Source organism: Poecilia reticulata, linkage group LG1 (assembly GCF_000633615.1).
Source record: "Poecilia reticulata strain Guanapo linkage group LG1, Guppy_female_1.0+MT, whole genome shotgun sequence".
Taxonomy (NCBI): Eukaryota; Metazoa; Chordata; class Actinopteri; order Cyprinodontiformes; family Poeciliidae; genus Poecilia; species Poecilia reticulata.
The window spans coordinates 17,434,970-17,448,191 of record NC_024331.1 but is presented as its reverse complement, the minus strand read 5'-3'; the positions used below and the strand labels follow the sequence as shown (position 1 = coordinate 17,448,191).

General features: G+C 39.1%; 1 protein-coding gene across 2 annotated transcripts; it reads right to left on the bottom strand.

The window, feature by feature from the left end:
- Positions 1–3,447: 3,447 nt before the first annotated feature.
- Positions 3,448–13,042, bottom strand: ccr7 (chemokine (C-C motif) receptor 7). Of its 2 annotated transcripts, XM_008406525.2 has the most exons (4): positions 12,927–13,042; positions 12,654–12,721; positions 6,630–6,673; positions 3,448–4,757 (listed from the first exon to the last, which is right to left on the bottom strand). In XM_008406525.2, the coding sequence occupies exons 3-4, from the start codon at positions 6,648–6,650 to the stop codon at positions 3,648–3,650; spliced, it is 1,131 nt and encodes a 376-aa protein (XP_008404747.1). In that variant the 5' UTR covers positions 6,651–6,673; positions 12,654–12,721; positions 12,927–13,042; the 3' UTR covers positions 3,448–3,647. The 2 variants fall into 2 exon arrangements, with proteins under 2 accessions (XP_008404747.1, XP_008404737.1); XM_008406515.2 differs by lacking the exons at positions 12,654–12,721; positions 12,927–13,042 and adding an exon at positions 7,566–7,869.
- Positions 13,043–13,222: the final 180 nt, after the last annotated feature.

The following is a 13,222-nucleotide window of genomic DNA, read 5'->3' as shown; positions in this document are numbered from 1 at the left end:
TGTTTTGTTTTGCTACAGCTATTTTTCAAAGTATTTTGAGTGTTTTGGAATACATCTCCACTATGCATTTGTAGAAACTAAATGTTTTTTTGTTTTTTTCCGTTTATTCGCAAAACAGTTCAAGCTCTCTGTCCCTGTTAAGGACAAACATCCCCCAGCACAATGTCGTCACTACCATGTTTTGCTGTGGGAACGGTGTGATAGAGGAGTGGTTCTTAACCTTTTTTGAGGTACCAAACCCACCAGTTTCATATGTGCATTCAGTGAACCCTTCTGTAGTGATAATATGATTTTTTTTCCCCCCCCAAATTCAAGACATGATCACTAAGTCTTCTTAAAAGGTAGAGTCTCTGAGAACAGTTCTTCAGAATATAGTCAGTGTCCAGGAACGACCCAAGGTATTTAAAATTTGCCACAGTTTCAACAGGTTGGCCATTGAGAGAAACTGGAACCACTTTAAGGTCTTGTTTAGATCATTTAATTAGCTCTACATTCTTAAGAGAATGAAAAATTAATAATAAATAATAAAGACTTTGGGGTATTCTGATTTAGTAATGTAATTATATTAGTTGTGTTACCATCCCCACGCCACTAGAGGCAGTAGCAACCCCGAAAAGATGCAACTAAGGAGCAGATTTAGAAGTACACCGAAAGCTACAGTATTTGGTAAAAACGAGTAGCTTTGCTGAAGTAATTAAAGGCACAAATTCAAATCCATGCTGAGAGTGGAGCTCCTTCAATCAGTGCTCCTCCGCAGCACTGATTGGCTAAGCAATGTAACGTGATCCTCTGATTGGCTAAGCAATGTAACGTGATCCTCTGATTGGCTAAGCAATGTAACGTGATCCTCTGATTGGCTAAGCAATGTAACGTGATCCTCTGCAGCAAGTGATGGCAAAGAGGCGCGTCATCACGACTTTACACAAGTGTGTCTTTACCTCCGCGGCAGAGGCTCCGCCGAACCCCTGGGGTTCGATCGAACCCTGGTTAAGAACCACTGGTTTAGAATGATGAATGTTGTGAGTTTCCAGCCACACATACCCTGTTGTAGGTGAGCCAAGAGATTTAGCTGTGGATCTCTGCATCTCCTCCAGAGTTACCATACACCTGTTTGTTGCTTCCCATATTATTGTCCTTCTTGGCCAGTCGGTCAGTTTTGATGAGTTGACATAATCCTTGGGTGTTTGGGTTTTGGCTTTGATTGGGTTTGTGCTTTTAACTATCTCTGAGTTCTTTAGTATTCTTAGAGTGATTTTCATGAATTCAATTGTCAATTGTAGCCATTAGGCTTTGTGCCTTTTGTGTCCTTTGTGTCTAGTTTAACTCCCTCTTTGTTAATTATTCACTTCCTCTCATCCTCCCTGATTTCTCTCTGCTTCAGTTGTTCCAAATCGCTCTGATTAATCCACCCACATCCAGTGTTCTTCTCCTCTCTTCCCTCCGTACGTAACATCAATGTTTTTAGTGTTCTTTACTGGTTCTTCCTTCTATTCTCTATACTTTGCTCCCCCTGTGGCTCTCTTGTAAATTGTCTTTGTTATGAATTTCTTTATGAATCAATGAATCAAATCAATCAGTAAGAACCCCTGCTGCTGTCTCACATTTGGATCCTCGAATGTTATCAGCGCATAAATTGATAATTATCTTAGTTGATTTGCAGTTGTACTCTTAACTGCTCAATGAGATGTTAAATGTTTGGAAATCATTTTATAACCTAATCTCACATTAAGCTTCTCAATAACTTTATCCCTGACCTCTCTGCTGTGAACTTTTTCCATATTTACTTATGATCAGCTTTCTACAGGTCTGTCTCATGAAATTCAAGTTAAATACTCTAAAGTTGTTTTAAAATGGCAAAGATGTGAAAACGTTAAAGGGGTGTAAATGTAATGACATGGATAATTATGTGTATTTGTTGAATCTAATGTTACTTGTAAACTAAACACCAACATGTTCCTATTTCGTGTTTTATTTCCAGACTGTATCCTGGGTTTACCAGACTGTACCCTTTCTATTCCCAGCTACCACACCTATTCCTTTTGGAGTCACTCCCACCAGTATGTATTTTTCCTTTTTGTTAGCTCATGCTTTGTGTTGGTTCTTGTTTTGTCCTGTGCCAGGTTCAGGTCCTGCGTCATCCGTTCTGTATTCCTGGTTTTTAGTTACCTGCCTGGCAGCTTGGGATTTGTTGTAGCTAAATAAAAGTTCCTCTGCTCTTACTCGGCCTCCCTTTGCCTCCCAGCAAACGTTCTGGTCCTCGTTTAACGCACTGCATCACACGCTCTTATCAAAAGTTTCCAATTTTTAAGAATGATCCCAAATACTTACAGTGCAAGCGAATTTTATAGAAAATGCATAATCCAAATGCAGAAAGTTAAATGCTCAAAAAAAAAATGCCAGCTTCTTATTTAAAGTAATAAAATTAAATCTGCATTCATCTGCTAACTTCATCCTCTCCACCTTGTCTTCACACAAGTAAATTATTTTCTGCTGCTGCTAAGATATACAAATAAAATTTGATTGATTGATTGATTGAAGCTAATAAAGACCTTTTCTAAGGTTTTCATTCGTTAACCTAAACTATAAAAGCCTTAAGCAATGTACAATTGTTTTACTGATTTCCTGTGACTAATGCCTTTCTGTGTTCATCAGTCTGACTGTAGATAAGAGTTTGATGATGGGAAGAGGAGAGCCCATCTTGTCTTCGAGGATTCATGGTAAATCCTGACATCTGCACTGAGGAAATGAGTTTTAAGGAAAGGAATGCATGCATGTGAGAAATTTCATAGTAGGTGTTTGTTTTCCGCATGTAAAGGATGTTTCGCAATGGTCTATAAAGTCCCTTGTAAAAGTATGCACACCATTTAAACTTTTCCACATTTTTGTCACGTTACAACTGCAGCCATCGATGCATATTTCACTCAAACCCGTCTGATGCCACAATGTTCCACTTTTGTAATAATCCGTTACGATCTATCAGATACTTTTAAGTTCATAGATATTTTTCTGCTGCATATATTTCGTTGCAGCCTTTGCGTCATCCTATAAATGTTGATCTTCTGATTCTTTTCTGAAACAAAACTGACTGAAAGTAATTTGTGTTCTCAAAGAAGTTATCTAATCTATCTGTAAAAATCTTTTCCCAAAATCCTGTGGAACAGCAATGGTTAATTAGTAAAACAGTGTCTGTCACCTGTTTTAAAAAATAATATTAGCCATTTTCATGTTATTTGGAAATTAGCTGCTGTAAAAAAAAAAAAAATCATATTTCAAACGTGAGTGAATTTCTATTTCTTCAATTACTTTTTTTCTTCATGCAAGCTTGTGACGTCGGCCTAAGCAGCTGATTTATTGTAGTTTACGGTGGAAGACGTGAGGGTTTTGGTCTTATTTGGAATTTAAACTGCATGCACTGAAAACAGCATAAAGAAACGGTTTATTTATCCAGTATACCAAATACTTCACTTTCCTTTAAAATATGCATTTTTTTTTTATTAAAACTGAGAACTTTCAAAATACAGTCTGTTTAAACAAATCCCTGAAGAAGACAAGCCAAAAGGCAGCGTAGCTCAAACAACTTGCAATTATATAACTTCTGCTATGTACACAGCAAGCTGATAAGCTTTGACAAAATAAAACAGTTTGTATTAGTCCATTCCGAGCTCTTTGCATGTGGGGTTGACACCTTTAGGAGCGAAGGAAGTGGTGGTCTCTGTGTCGAGGCCAGCTGAGCTCCTCCTTCGACCGCAGGTGTATCTGTAGAACCTTTCCTGGCTCATGCAGCCAATTTCCTTCAGCAGCTTGAGAACATCATGACGAAACTTAACGCCGATGAAGGCATAGACGAAGGGGTTCAGGCAGCAACGCAGGAAGGCCACGTACTGCGTGATGTCGGTGGCAAACAGGAGACCGTTGTCGTAGCCACAGTTCTCTGTTCCTCCGGCTCCTGTGACGATTGTAGTCCAGAAGAGGACGATGTTGTAAGGCATCTGGGAGACCAGGAAGACGATGACAATGGCGAGAATCACTTTGATGGCCCTGTTCCGCTCAAAGCCGCGAGCCTGGCAGAGCGTCTGGATGATGCAGGTGTAGCAGAAGCTCATGATCAGGAACGGAACGAGGAAACCCAACACGATCTGGCTGGACTGGAAGCCAACACGGAGCTTATCGTTTTTGGCGGAGAATGGATCGCAGGTGTTGTTGTTGATGTTGGTGTACATCATTTCTGGTATGGAGCAGATCAGCGCCATCACCCAGCTGGCAGTGGAGGACAACTTGCTCAAAAAGACAGCCTTCGAGCGAAGGCCGTGCGTGGAGACGGCCTTGGCGATGGCAAAGTAGCGGTCGACGCTGATGAGTGAGAGGAGGAACATGCTGCTGTAGAAGCTGACCTTGTAGATGGTGTGCATGGCTTTGCACACAAAAAGCCCTAGAATCCACTCTGCCATGGAGTTGGCTGCCCAGAAGGGGAGCGAGAGGGCAAAGAGCAGGTCAGCGAAGGACAAGTTGAGCAGGTACACATCTGTCATGTTCTTGAGGCGCTTGAAGTAGAAGACAGTGGCAATGACCAGCAGGTTCCCAGCCACTCCCAGCAAGCAGATGATGGCGTAGAAGAGCGGCATGAACCAGAGGCGAAACTGCCGGTTTGACTCTTTGTCACAAAGCACAGGAAAGTCAGAGTAATCCTGGGACGTAGACGAGTAATCAAAATTATCCAAGAAGAAAGTTGTATTTTCCAGGTACTTAGACGTGGAGGACTGCAACCAAAGAAGAACAAGTGACATAATGAGCTTTTCAGCAAATCTTACTGGTTTAATGCACATTTAAAAATTCACTTCTTCAGTGGAAATGACACTTACGAAAGGAAACGCAGGGATTAGTGCTGCTGAATCCTTCTGTGTGGATGCAACCTCTACAGAGGCATCTTAATGCAGGGCCATGAGACAATATTAACACCCTTTTGCACTTTATAGACTGAGTCTAAAATATATTTGAGTGTTATGTCTTTGCGTTCGACTCATAGTGGCTTAGAATAATAAGGCAAAAAGTTTTCAGAACAATGTACAAATACTGTTACCAAAATTGTGTTAATCTACTGCTCCTGTGTACACTTGAGCAGGATTCTTGCAGATTTTCACATTTTGGTTCATGCCCCTTACGTGGTCTAGTCATCCATACTACACAGTTTTTCCTCCAGACATGATGGTTGGAGTTCAGGCCCAAATGTTCTGTTTTGGCTTCATCAGACCAGAGAATTTAGTTTTTTTCATGTCTGACATTTTCTAAGAAGCCTTTTTGACAAAATTCAAGCAGGGTGCCATGTTCCTCAAGCAGTGTTTCTGTATTCTTCTTCCATCTCCACAAGGAAACACTGGAGCTCCACCTTTGTGATCATTGGGTTCTTGGTCACCTCTCTGATCAAAGACCTTCTTCTGCAGTTACTCGGTTTGTTTGAGCAACCAGATCTAGGAAGGGTGCTGCTAGGTACAAACCTTTTTTTTTATTGCCAAATAATGGCGACCTACTAGGGGTGTTCAATGCTGCTAGTTTTGTCTGTTTTGTTTTGCATCATGTCCAGTCAGATGAATTGTCAGTCAGATGAATTGTCATCTGACTGGACGCTTTTTCAATTAAATTGAAAAAGCATCTCAGCAATGATCAGAGGAAATCAAGTGAACTGGAGCTCAGCTTTAAATTCAATAGCAAAAGGTGTGAGGACTTATGTGAATATTATGCTTAGCTGTCTGAAAACATCCTTGGAAAAGGTGACGGTGAAGCAATACTTTCCGATGGCATAGTAGTTTCAAATTTAACAGAAAGGTTTGTTTATTTTAATCATGCAATTCTAAACATAAGAAAATCAAATTCAATAAACACAGAGTGGCATAATGCAAGGAGTGATTTCTGTTCATGGTTTGCAGCCAGCAAAAACCCAAAATTTAGTTACTCAGGTAATTTGATATTGCATAACCGCAACAAAAACAACGCTATGTGACAAAAACAGAGTTATGTTCTGGCATACGCAATCAAGACGAAGACTTTTGACATAACAGTTCTCCCGTATACAATCGCTGATCCACAAGAAGGGTACGACAAACAAGAAGTCCATCATGTCCTCATCAACTAGGAAATTTTAGGGCGTTTCATAATTCCTTCTGTTGGCAAGTTTCATGGAGTTGCTGACTTTATTTTACAGTAAGAGCATTTGTCCACACCTGCTCACAAAAGTATCAGCACTACTGTGACTGACTGGCCAGCAAGAGGAGTATGAGAGGCTCCAGACCAGAAAATATAGACGAACCAAAGATTTCTAGCAGAGTTAACCCACCTTCCTTTATAGCTCAGCAGTGCCATATTCTGATCACCTTTATGCTACGGAGCGTCGAATCAGTAATTCATGCAAAACAAAAGTCTTGGCAAAGTATTGTGTATACATTACAGTACACTGACATGGTTTTCACTGGGTGAATTAGTACATTTTTGTACACACACAACAGATTTTTTTGTCCTGCATAAAATTTCAATCTTCTTAGAGGTTGAATCTTGGGTTTTCTCAGATAAATTAACTCAACAATGACATTGATTGAGATGTACCTGTATATGTTATTGTTATTTAGAGTTTCCCTTACCTTTGTTATATTTTCCATCATGATTATTTGAAGACTTTGGTCACCTGAAAAACACGTTGAGACAGTTTAGCAGAGTAGTTAGGCGGCCGCTCAGCGTCTAGCACTGCATTTCACCACGACAGATCTTCTCACTGAAAGATGTAAGGGTGTCCCCTAAGCTTTCAAAGACACGGGCTCATGTGAACATTATCTGATGACATTTTCAAGAGTATCTCTCTCTGATTTTCCAAATTTTCCCTTAAGTTGGGACTCTCTGTGGTTAGTTCTACTGATTACAGTCAAAATTCTTTGTAAGTACGTAATTCACAGGTTTCCCCTTTTGACGCCAGTGAGATTATTGGTGGCACTGTTGTTATTAGAAGTTAGCAGCTTTGAGTCCAGGTAAAAAAGATCAGTTCTTCTTTTTTTATTTTAATACAGAAATACATCATCACAAGTAGCTCGGTTTAACTCTTGCAAAACAAACTGTAGAAAACTTCTCATTTTGCAAATGAGGATAACTACAATTGAGAGAAAAATTGCTTATACGTCTTGTATATACATAGCCGTTCTCACATTGCATTTGTACATGTAGTGGTATTTCACAAATAATACATTGCTCCTCTGTTAGTTCATAAATGAGGATAAAGGATGTCGGTTTTTGCACCGTTTTATCCAAAATCAATAAAATTAACCATGACAGAATCTAGTCCTACATATTGTGCAAGGATTTCTGAGTTGTCATGCTTTTTACAAGCACAGTTTGTGGATTTAACTCTGACTCCAAAGAATAGCAGCTAGCAGAACAATACCGGCATTAAAAATGACAAGTGACTAACCAGTTTCATTACCGAAAAACAAGAAAAAGTAACTCGAAGGTTGTAAATAACAAATCAAACCCAATCATTCATCACCACAGCACATGCACCCATTCTTGTTAACTGATAAGGTACTTACCACCAACAGCAGGCATATTTGACTGAAAGCCACTCACAGTTTGACACTCAGAGTATCTGTGTTTGATGGTGGTTTCCCTTGTTGATGAAAAAAATAAAAGTTGCGTCTCCACTCACGAGAAATGTTCCTTTCTCGGCACCCTCAAAAATCATGTGAGAACTCGTCTAACCACAAACTCCATTTAGAAAGAGAGCAAAGCACATGCTGCTTTCCATTTAAAAAAAAGAGACGTTTAAAACACAGCTTAAAGTCTAGTTTAGCCAAAGTATGTTTCCCTACAGCCATAAACAGCCTTATGTGACCAAGATGATGCAGAAATTGACCCCTCTGACTCTAGATTAAAAAAAATATAAATGTGAGTGCTGAGCCATGTTACATCTTCACCCAATGACTGTGGAAGCATCTTGTGTGTATTTAATTCAAATAAATACAAAAAAAACATTTTGTGTTGCTTTTGAAAGTTTCTTTTGCCATGATTCATTGTGTTACTCCTGCTTTCATATAAGTTATTACCTGACAAACAGCAGGTGCTCGTATCTTGGTATGAATCATACGCAAATGAAAAACAAGCTGCTGTTTAAGGGATGCTAAGACAGAAACCCGCACAGAGTAGAGGAGAGTTTATCTCACAGAGCTCGCAAACAATGCGTTTGTATTTTAAGGAGGAGGTTTGGTGTGGCTGTTCAAAAAAAGTGTTACCGCTATGAGCTACTGTTGTGCATGTGCATTTTTTTTTTAATACCCTGCATACACATAATTGTTTTGCTGCATCTTTTAGTTGTGTTTGTACTGGACAGCAGCAGGAACCATGCATGAATTAACCTTTCGAAACAGACCTGCACAGACTGCTGCACACCTGTGCCTTTGTGGTTTGTGTTTTCTGCTTTCACTTGAGGCAGTTTTAACCACAGCGTAGAAAAAAGGAAAAAAAAAAAAGTTTTAGTGTAGAGCAAACCATTCACATCTAACGCAAATTGTAGATTAAGATTATGGTAAATCTGAGCCCAGCAGCTTCATAACAGGCACAAACGGCTCACGTCTAAAGTGAAGGGTGCGACTTTCCTCGAGGCATCGGTGCTGAATTTTGTTGCATGCACAAGTGAGCACACTTCTTGTTCAGTGTTAAAAACAGGAAATCAGAACAAATCCTTTTCATCTAACCAACTTCCCTTACCTGTACTGTGCAAAGGATAAACATACTCTTTGCAAATACCCTGCATGCCACAGACAGAGACAAATGTAAACCACTGAGCTCCCAGAACCCTTGTTTTCGATCATTTACTGTCTGGGTAAAAAAAAAAAAAAGTAGGTTACAACCTTTTTTTAATCATAAGATTATAAGCATCAAAACACCACAAGAAAAGACATTTAGTTCTTATCATATGAATGAATTAGTCAAATATAACACAAGACAAGCCACAATATGAAATTACGTCATGTTAGTATGAGTATTATGTGCGAGAAATACAATTTAAAAAATCCTGAAAGCTGAGTACCCAGACAGGTCATGTGACTGCATCACCATGATTACAAAGTCTGATGGGTTTACAACAATAAAACCCTGCTTATATTTCCCAGCCAATCTTTTTGTATGTTTCTACTGGCATTTGGATGATTTATTGTTGGTGATGAACTCCAAGTCTTTGAGGTTGGAAGGCCTTCCTTTCCATTAGCCTAATTTTTTTTTAGCTCCCTCTTCAGATTCTCTACGAGACTCAAGTCAGGATTCTGGTTGGGCCACTAAAGCTGTTAGTATTTCTTCCCTATAATCACATTTTCCCCTTATGAATGGGAATTACCTTTCGTAAGATGGGATGAGACAAAATGTCACTGATGTGGCACTAAGGTTGAAGTTTTACCCTGTGACTACGTCAACCATAATGACAGGAGTAACATAGGCGAGAATGGTCCTCTTGCCTTGATGTTGCCTTAACGTTATAAACTACTAAATCTGCATGTTATGCACACAGCCTTACTTGTGGTCTGTCTTAGGTGCACAATATGTGTACTGCACTGTCTCCTCACATACTCATAGGCTCAACAAAGACTTGCAGTTGGAACCATTGGGTCCACATGGACACATGTTGCGTTTATATGCACCCAGTGGTTGGATGAACAGGGCACTGCAATTTTCCACAAGTGATGGCATTCTGAAATGCTCCAACCCTTTGGTGGAGAGCTGTCTCAAAATGGGTGAGATGTGGATATAGGATGTGGACATAGGAACCTAAAATCTTTCTCCATGTCTCCCCAAATTGTGATAACAGCAGTAATATGACCAAGATTGGGATCTCTTGCCTCTGGGCTGTCACAAAGTCTGGATGGCATGAACAGATGGTGTTTGTGCCGCTATGAACCCACCAGCTTCAACAGCTGGACACTGTATACCCCACATGCAAAGCAACTGCACAACACAACCATCCAATCTGTCAAATTCCCCCAAGAGCTGGTAATGCTGTGAAATTAAGTTACCCCCTTTGACTGGTGACTTTCAGATATATCTTTGTTTGACGGCTTTGCCTACAGGATTTTCACTCCACTTATTTTTGCTCTGTTGGCACTTGGTTTAAAACCGTTATAAATGCCTTCCTTCTGTTTTTGTTTTTCTTACATTTAGTGAAAGCAAGTTCAAGTGGCGTTCAAAGTTGAAATGTTCAATCCTTGTACACTAAAACTGAAGAAACCCAAATGCAGAGTATGAGTAGTAACACCTCGTGCAATAGTATACATGTGGTGGGGGATGGGTGTGGATTGAGGCATGTTTTGCGGCAACAAAAGTGCAACGTCAGTTGGGAGGTGTTTGTACCCAATAAATTGAGGTTCATAATTGCTCACGAAGACAAACTGAGCACTACACAATATATATTTTAACAATTCCTTAAAATAGAATCCCCTTATGTTTTAATGAGTAGTATGTATGCCCTAACCATGGCTTAAGATACTACTTGGTCCCTGAGAAGAAAAGGAAAGGTGTGAGGAAGACAATGTCAGACAAAAGAAATACCAAACATGCAATAAAAAGAGCAAATTAATAATCAAACCGAAATAAAGGAAAACAGATTAGTAAGTTCAATAATACAAACAAAGCAAATACAAAAAATCAGGGGTGCAGAACTGGAAAGTTCATGTTCAGTTCTACACCCCTTTACAGCAGGGTCAGTCCAATCAGAGTTGCTGATGGCACTGTCCAGGCACGTGCAGAGAGGGGTCTGGGGGTGCTTGAGCACCTGCCCCTTTTGCTCCTTGCCCCCAAGTGCCCTTTTGGTCAAATGTTTTATTTTTTTATTTTATTTTATTTATTTATTTTGTATTATTATTTTCTAAGCCCTCTTCTGACACATAACATGTACTAAAATTATTTGTTTGTTTTTTTTTTGTTGTTTTTTTTTTTGTACATGTTACAAAAAAAAACATGTAACATGTTTTTTCCTTCCGCTCCTGGCTGAGCGGGAGGAGACAGCCAGGTGAGGAAAAATTGTTCTTATCTATTGATTCACTATTTTTATCTATTTTTAGGCTGTTATTGATGTGCTATTAGCTGCTAGCTAACGAGTTTGCTAGCAAAACAAGATAACTAAAAAGCTTCTCCCCTGTATCGTTAATGATATCAGTCATTCTTCAGTATTGCTTAWKCAATAAGGGCACATCGCCCGTCCAAAACCGATCATCTCCATAATGGATATATGTCCGACCTTCTAATTTCCTTTGCTGCATAACGTACATTGCATTTATTCTAGCGTTAGGTAAATGTATCTTGAAGGAAAATAGCACTTAAATAAAAGTCCAACAAGGATATTCATTTAGAATTAAAAATAACTCACCGTGAATTACCATGATATAATGTATGTAATAAAAGTGTGTCATTAATGAAGGGAAAAAACTCAATCCAGACTTTAAGTAAGTTTAGGGTCTGGTTCACAGAGTATGATGTTATTTATTTTTTTTCCCAATTATTCATTGAAAAAAATATTTACCTCAGTTAAGTAAAATAAAATTGTAATCAAAACTTTTGGAATTGTAATGATTTCTTTTTTAAAAACAAAATGTTTTGTTTAAATAGCTTTTTTCTAAATTAAATAACTCATTTTTGTCTCGTGAACTTAAAAAGTTATTTGCCAAACATAAACTTTTATTTGCACACATCAGAAATCTTTTGTTGCGATTTTGAGCCCTGTTCAAGACGCCATGTGAGAAAAAAGTTTTTTAAGCAAAACTCAGTAGGCCTTTCTAATGGTAAAATGCATTAACAATTACATTTTTTTTTTTTTTCTTTTTTCTGCAGCTCCACTATAAAGTTTGATGCAGCTCTGCTTTCCTGAATGGACCATCTTCATCTCCACTGGAGCAAACAGGCAGCTCTGGTTGCATTGTACCCTTGTTTATATTTTTAATAGTGTAATTCTGTAAAGACAAAATATGTCTGGTCTAGCTCTGATTTACATATCTTGCTAAATTGCGGGTTTGAATATTAAAATACTTTCCTATAACAAAATAGACCTGCAGAAAAAAATTACTAATAAAATGTCTTACATAGGCATAGTGTTATGCTCTATATGGAGATTTTCCTTAGCTTTGATTGTATATCTCATAATTTTGTAATTTATCATTGTTTATTAAACTCTGAAAGCTGAGTGGCTTTGTTAATATTCTGTCCTAGAATGCGGTTAGATGTGCCCTTTTTTTTTTTTTTTTGAGCACCTGCCCCTTCAGTGATCTCTGCACGGCCCTGGCACTGTCCATGATTATGTGCTCTCACTTTAACATCTTTCTGAGTTAACTTTTTATTTATATATTTGCTTTTAATTTTGTTTGTGCTTCCTATGTTGTTACATAGCAAAAACAAATAAGTAACAAAACAGACAAGACAATGATGCCAGGGTGCTCCCTGGCATCATTGTCTTGTCTGTTTTGTTACTTATTTGTTTTTGCTATTTTGTAAACCCCTTTATTGTCAATAAAGAAAAGAAAATGGGAGAAAAAAAAAGACAAGACAGAGTCCACACCAACGGGCCCACACCATAGCGAGAGCCCCATTAATTGGGGGTTCAGGTAAGATTAAAATTAGGATCTAAATAGTTGGTAGCTTACTCAGGAGCGGAGACGCAGCCGACCCAAGGAGGGAGCGATTAGCAGGCGGGAACCGCAATAAACTCCAGCTGCAATGAAAAACGTCAGCAGAGCAACAACACTAAAAACACGGCAGGTGTAGCACCCAAAAACCAATTAAAATCCCAGTCACTGGTTGTAAAATGGCACTAATGATCTCAAATGAGCAAATCAAGAACACGAGGGGCCACCCACAAAGCCGACATGTAGCAGGAAGAACATAGACACGCGCACCTTAGCAGTGTTCTGTCTTACCTGCATTTGATTGATGGTTGTCTGCCTCGCCCATCAATCAGAATCGCTTTTCTGACTCCATCTGGTGCACAGAGTGGGGAGGGTGTACTCAACAGAGGAGCATCAGAGGACACAGGAGCTTCTGAAAACAATGGCGGACAACCAGCATCATGAAGACCAAGTAGCACGACAGAGAGGCGAGACAGAAAGTTGTGGAAAAATGTAAAGCAGGGTTAGTTTGTAAATGAGGGGTGTAGAACTGGAAGCTTAGGATGTCTCATAGAGCACCACTCTAAAATGTAGGGAACACCTGCAAA

What these genes read in the sequence shown, in the direction of transcription:
- ccr7 (XM_008406515.2), bottom strand. An exon ending in TGATGGAAAATATAACAAAG is followed by an intron (nt 4,758 to 6,629) that starts GTAAGGGAAACT and finishes CTTTGGTTGCAG; the next exon opens with TCCTCCACGTCTAAGTACCT.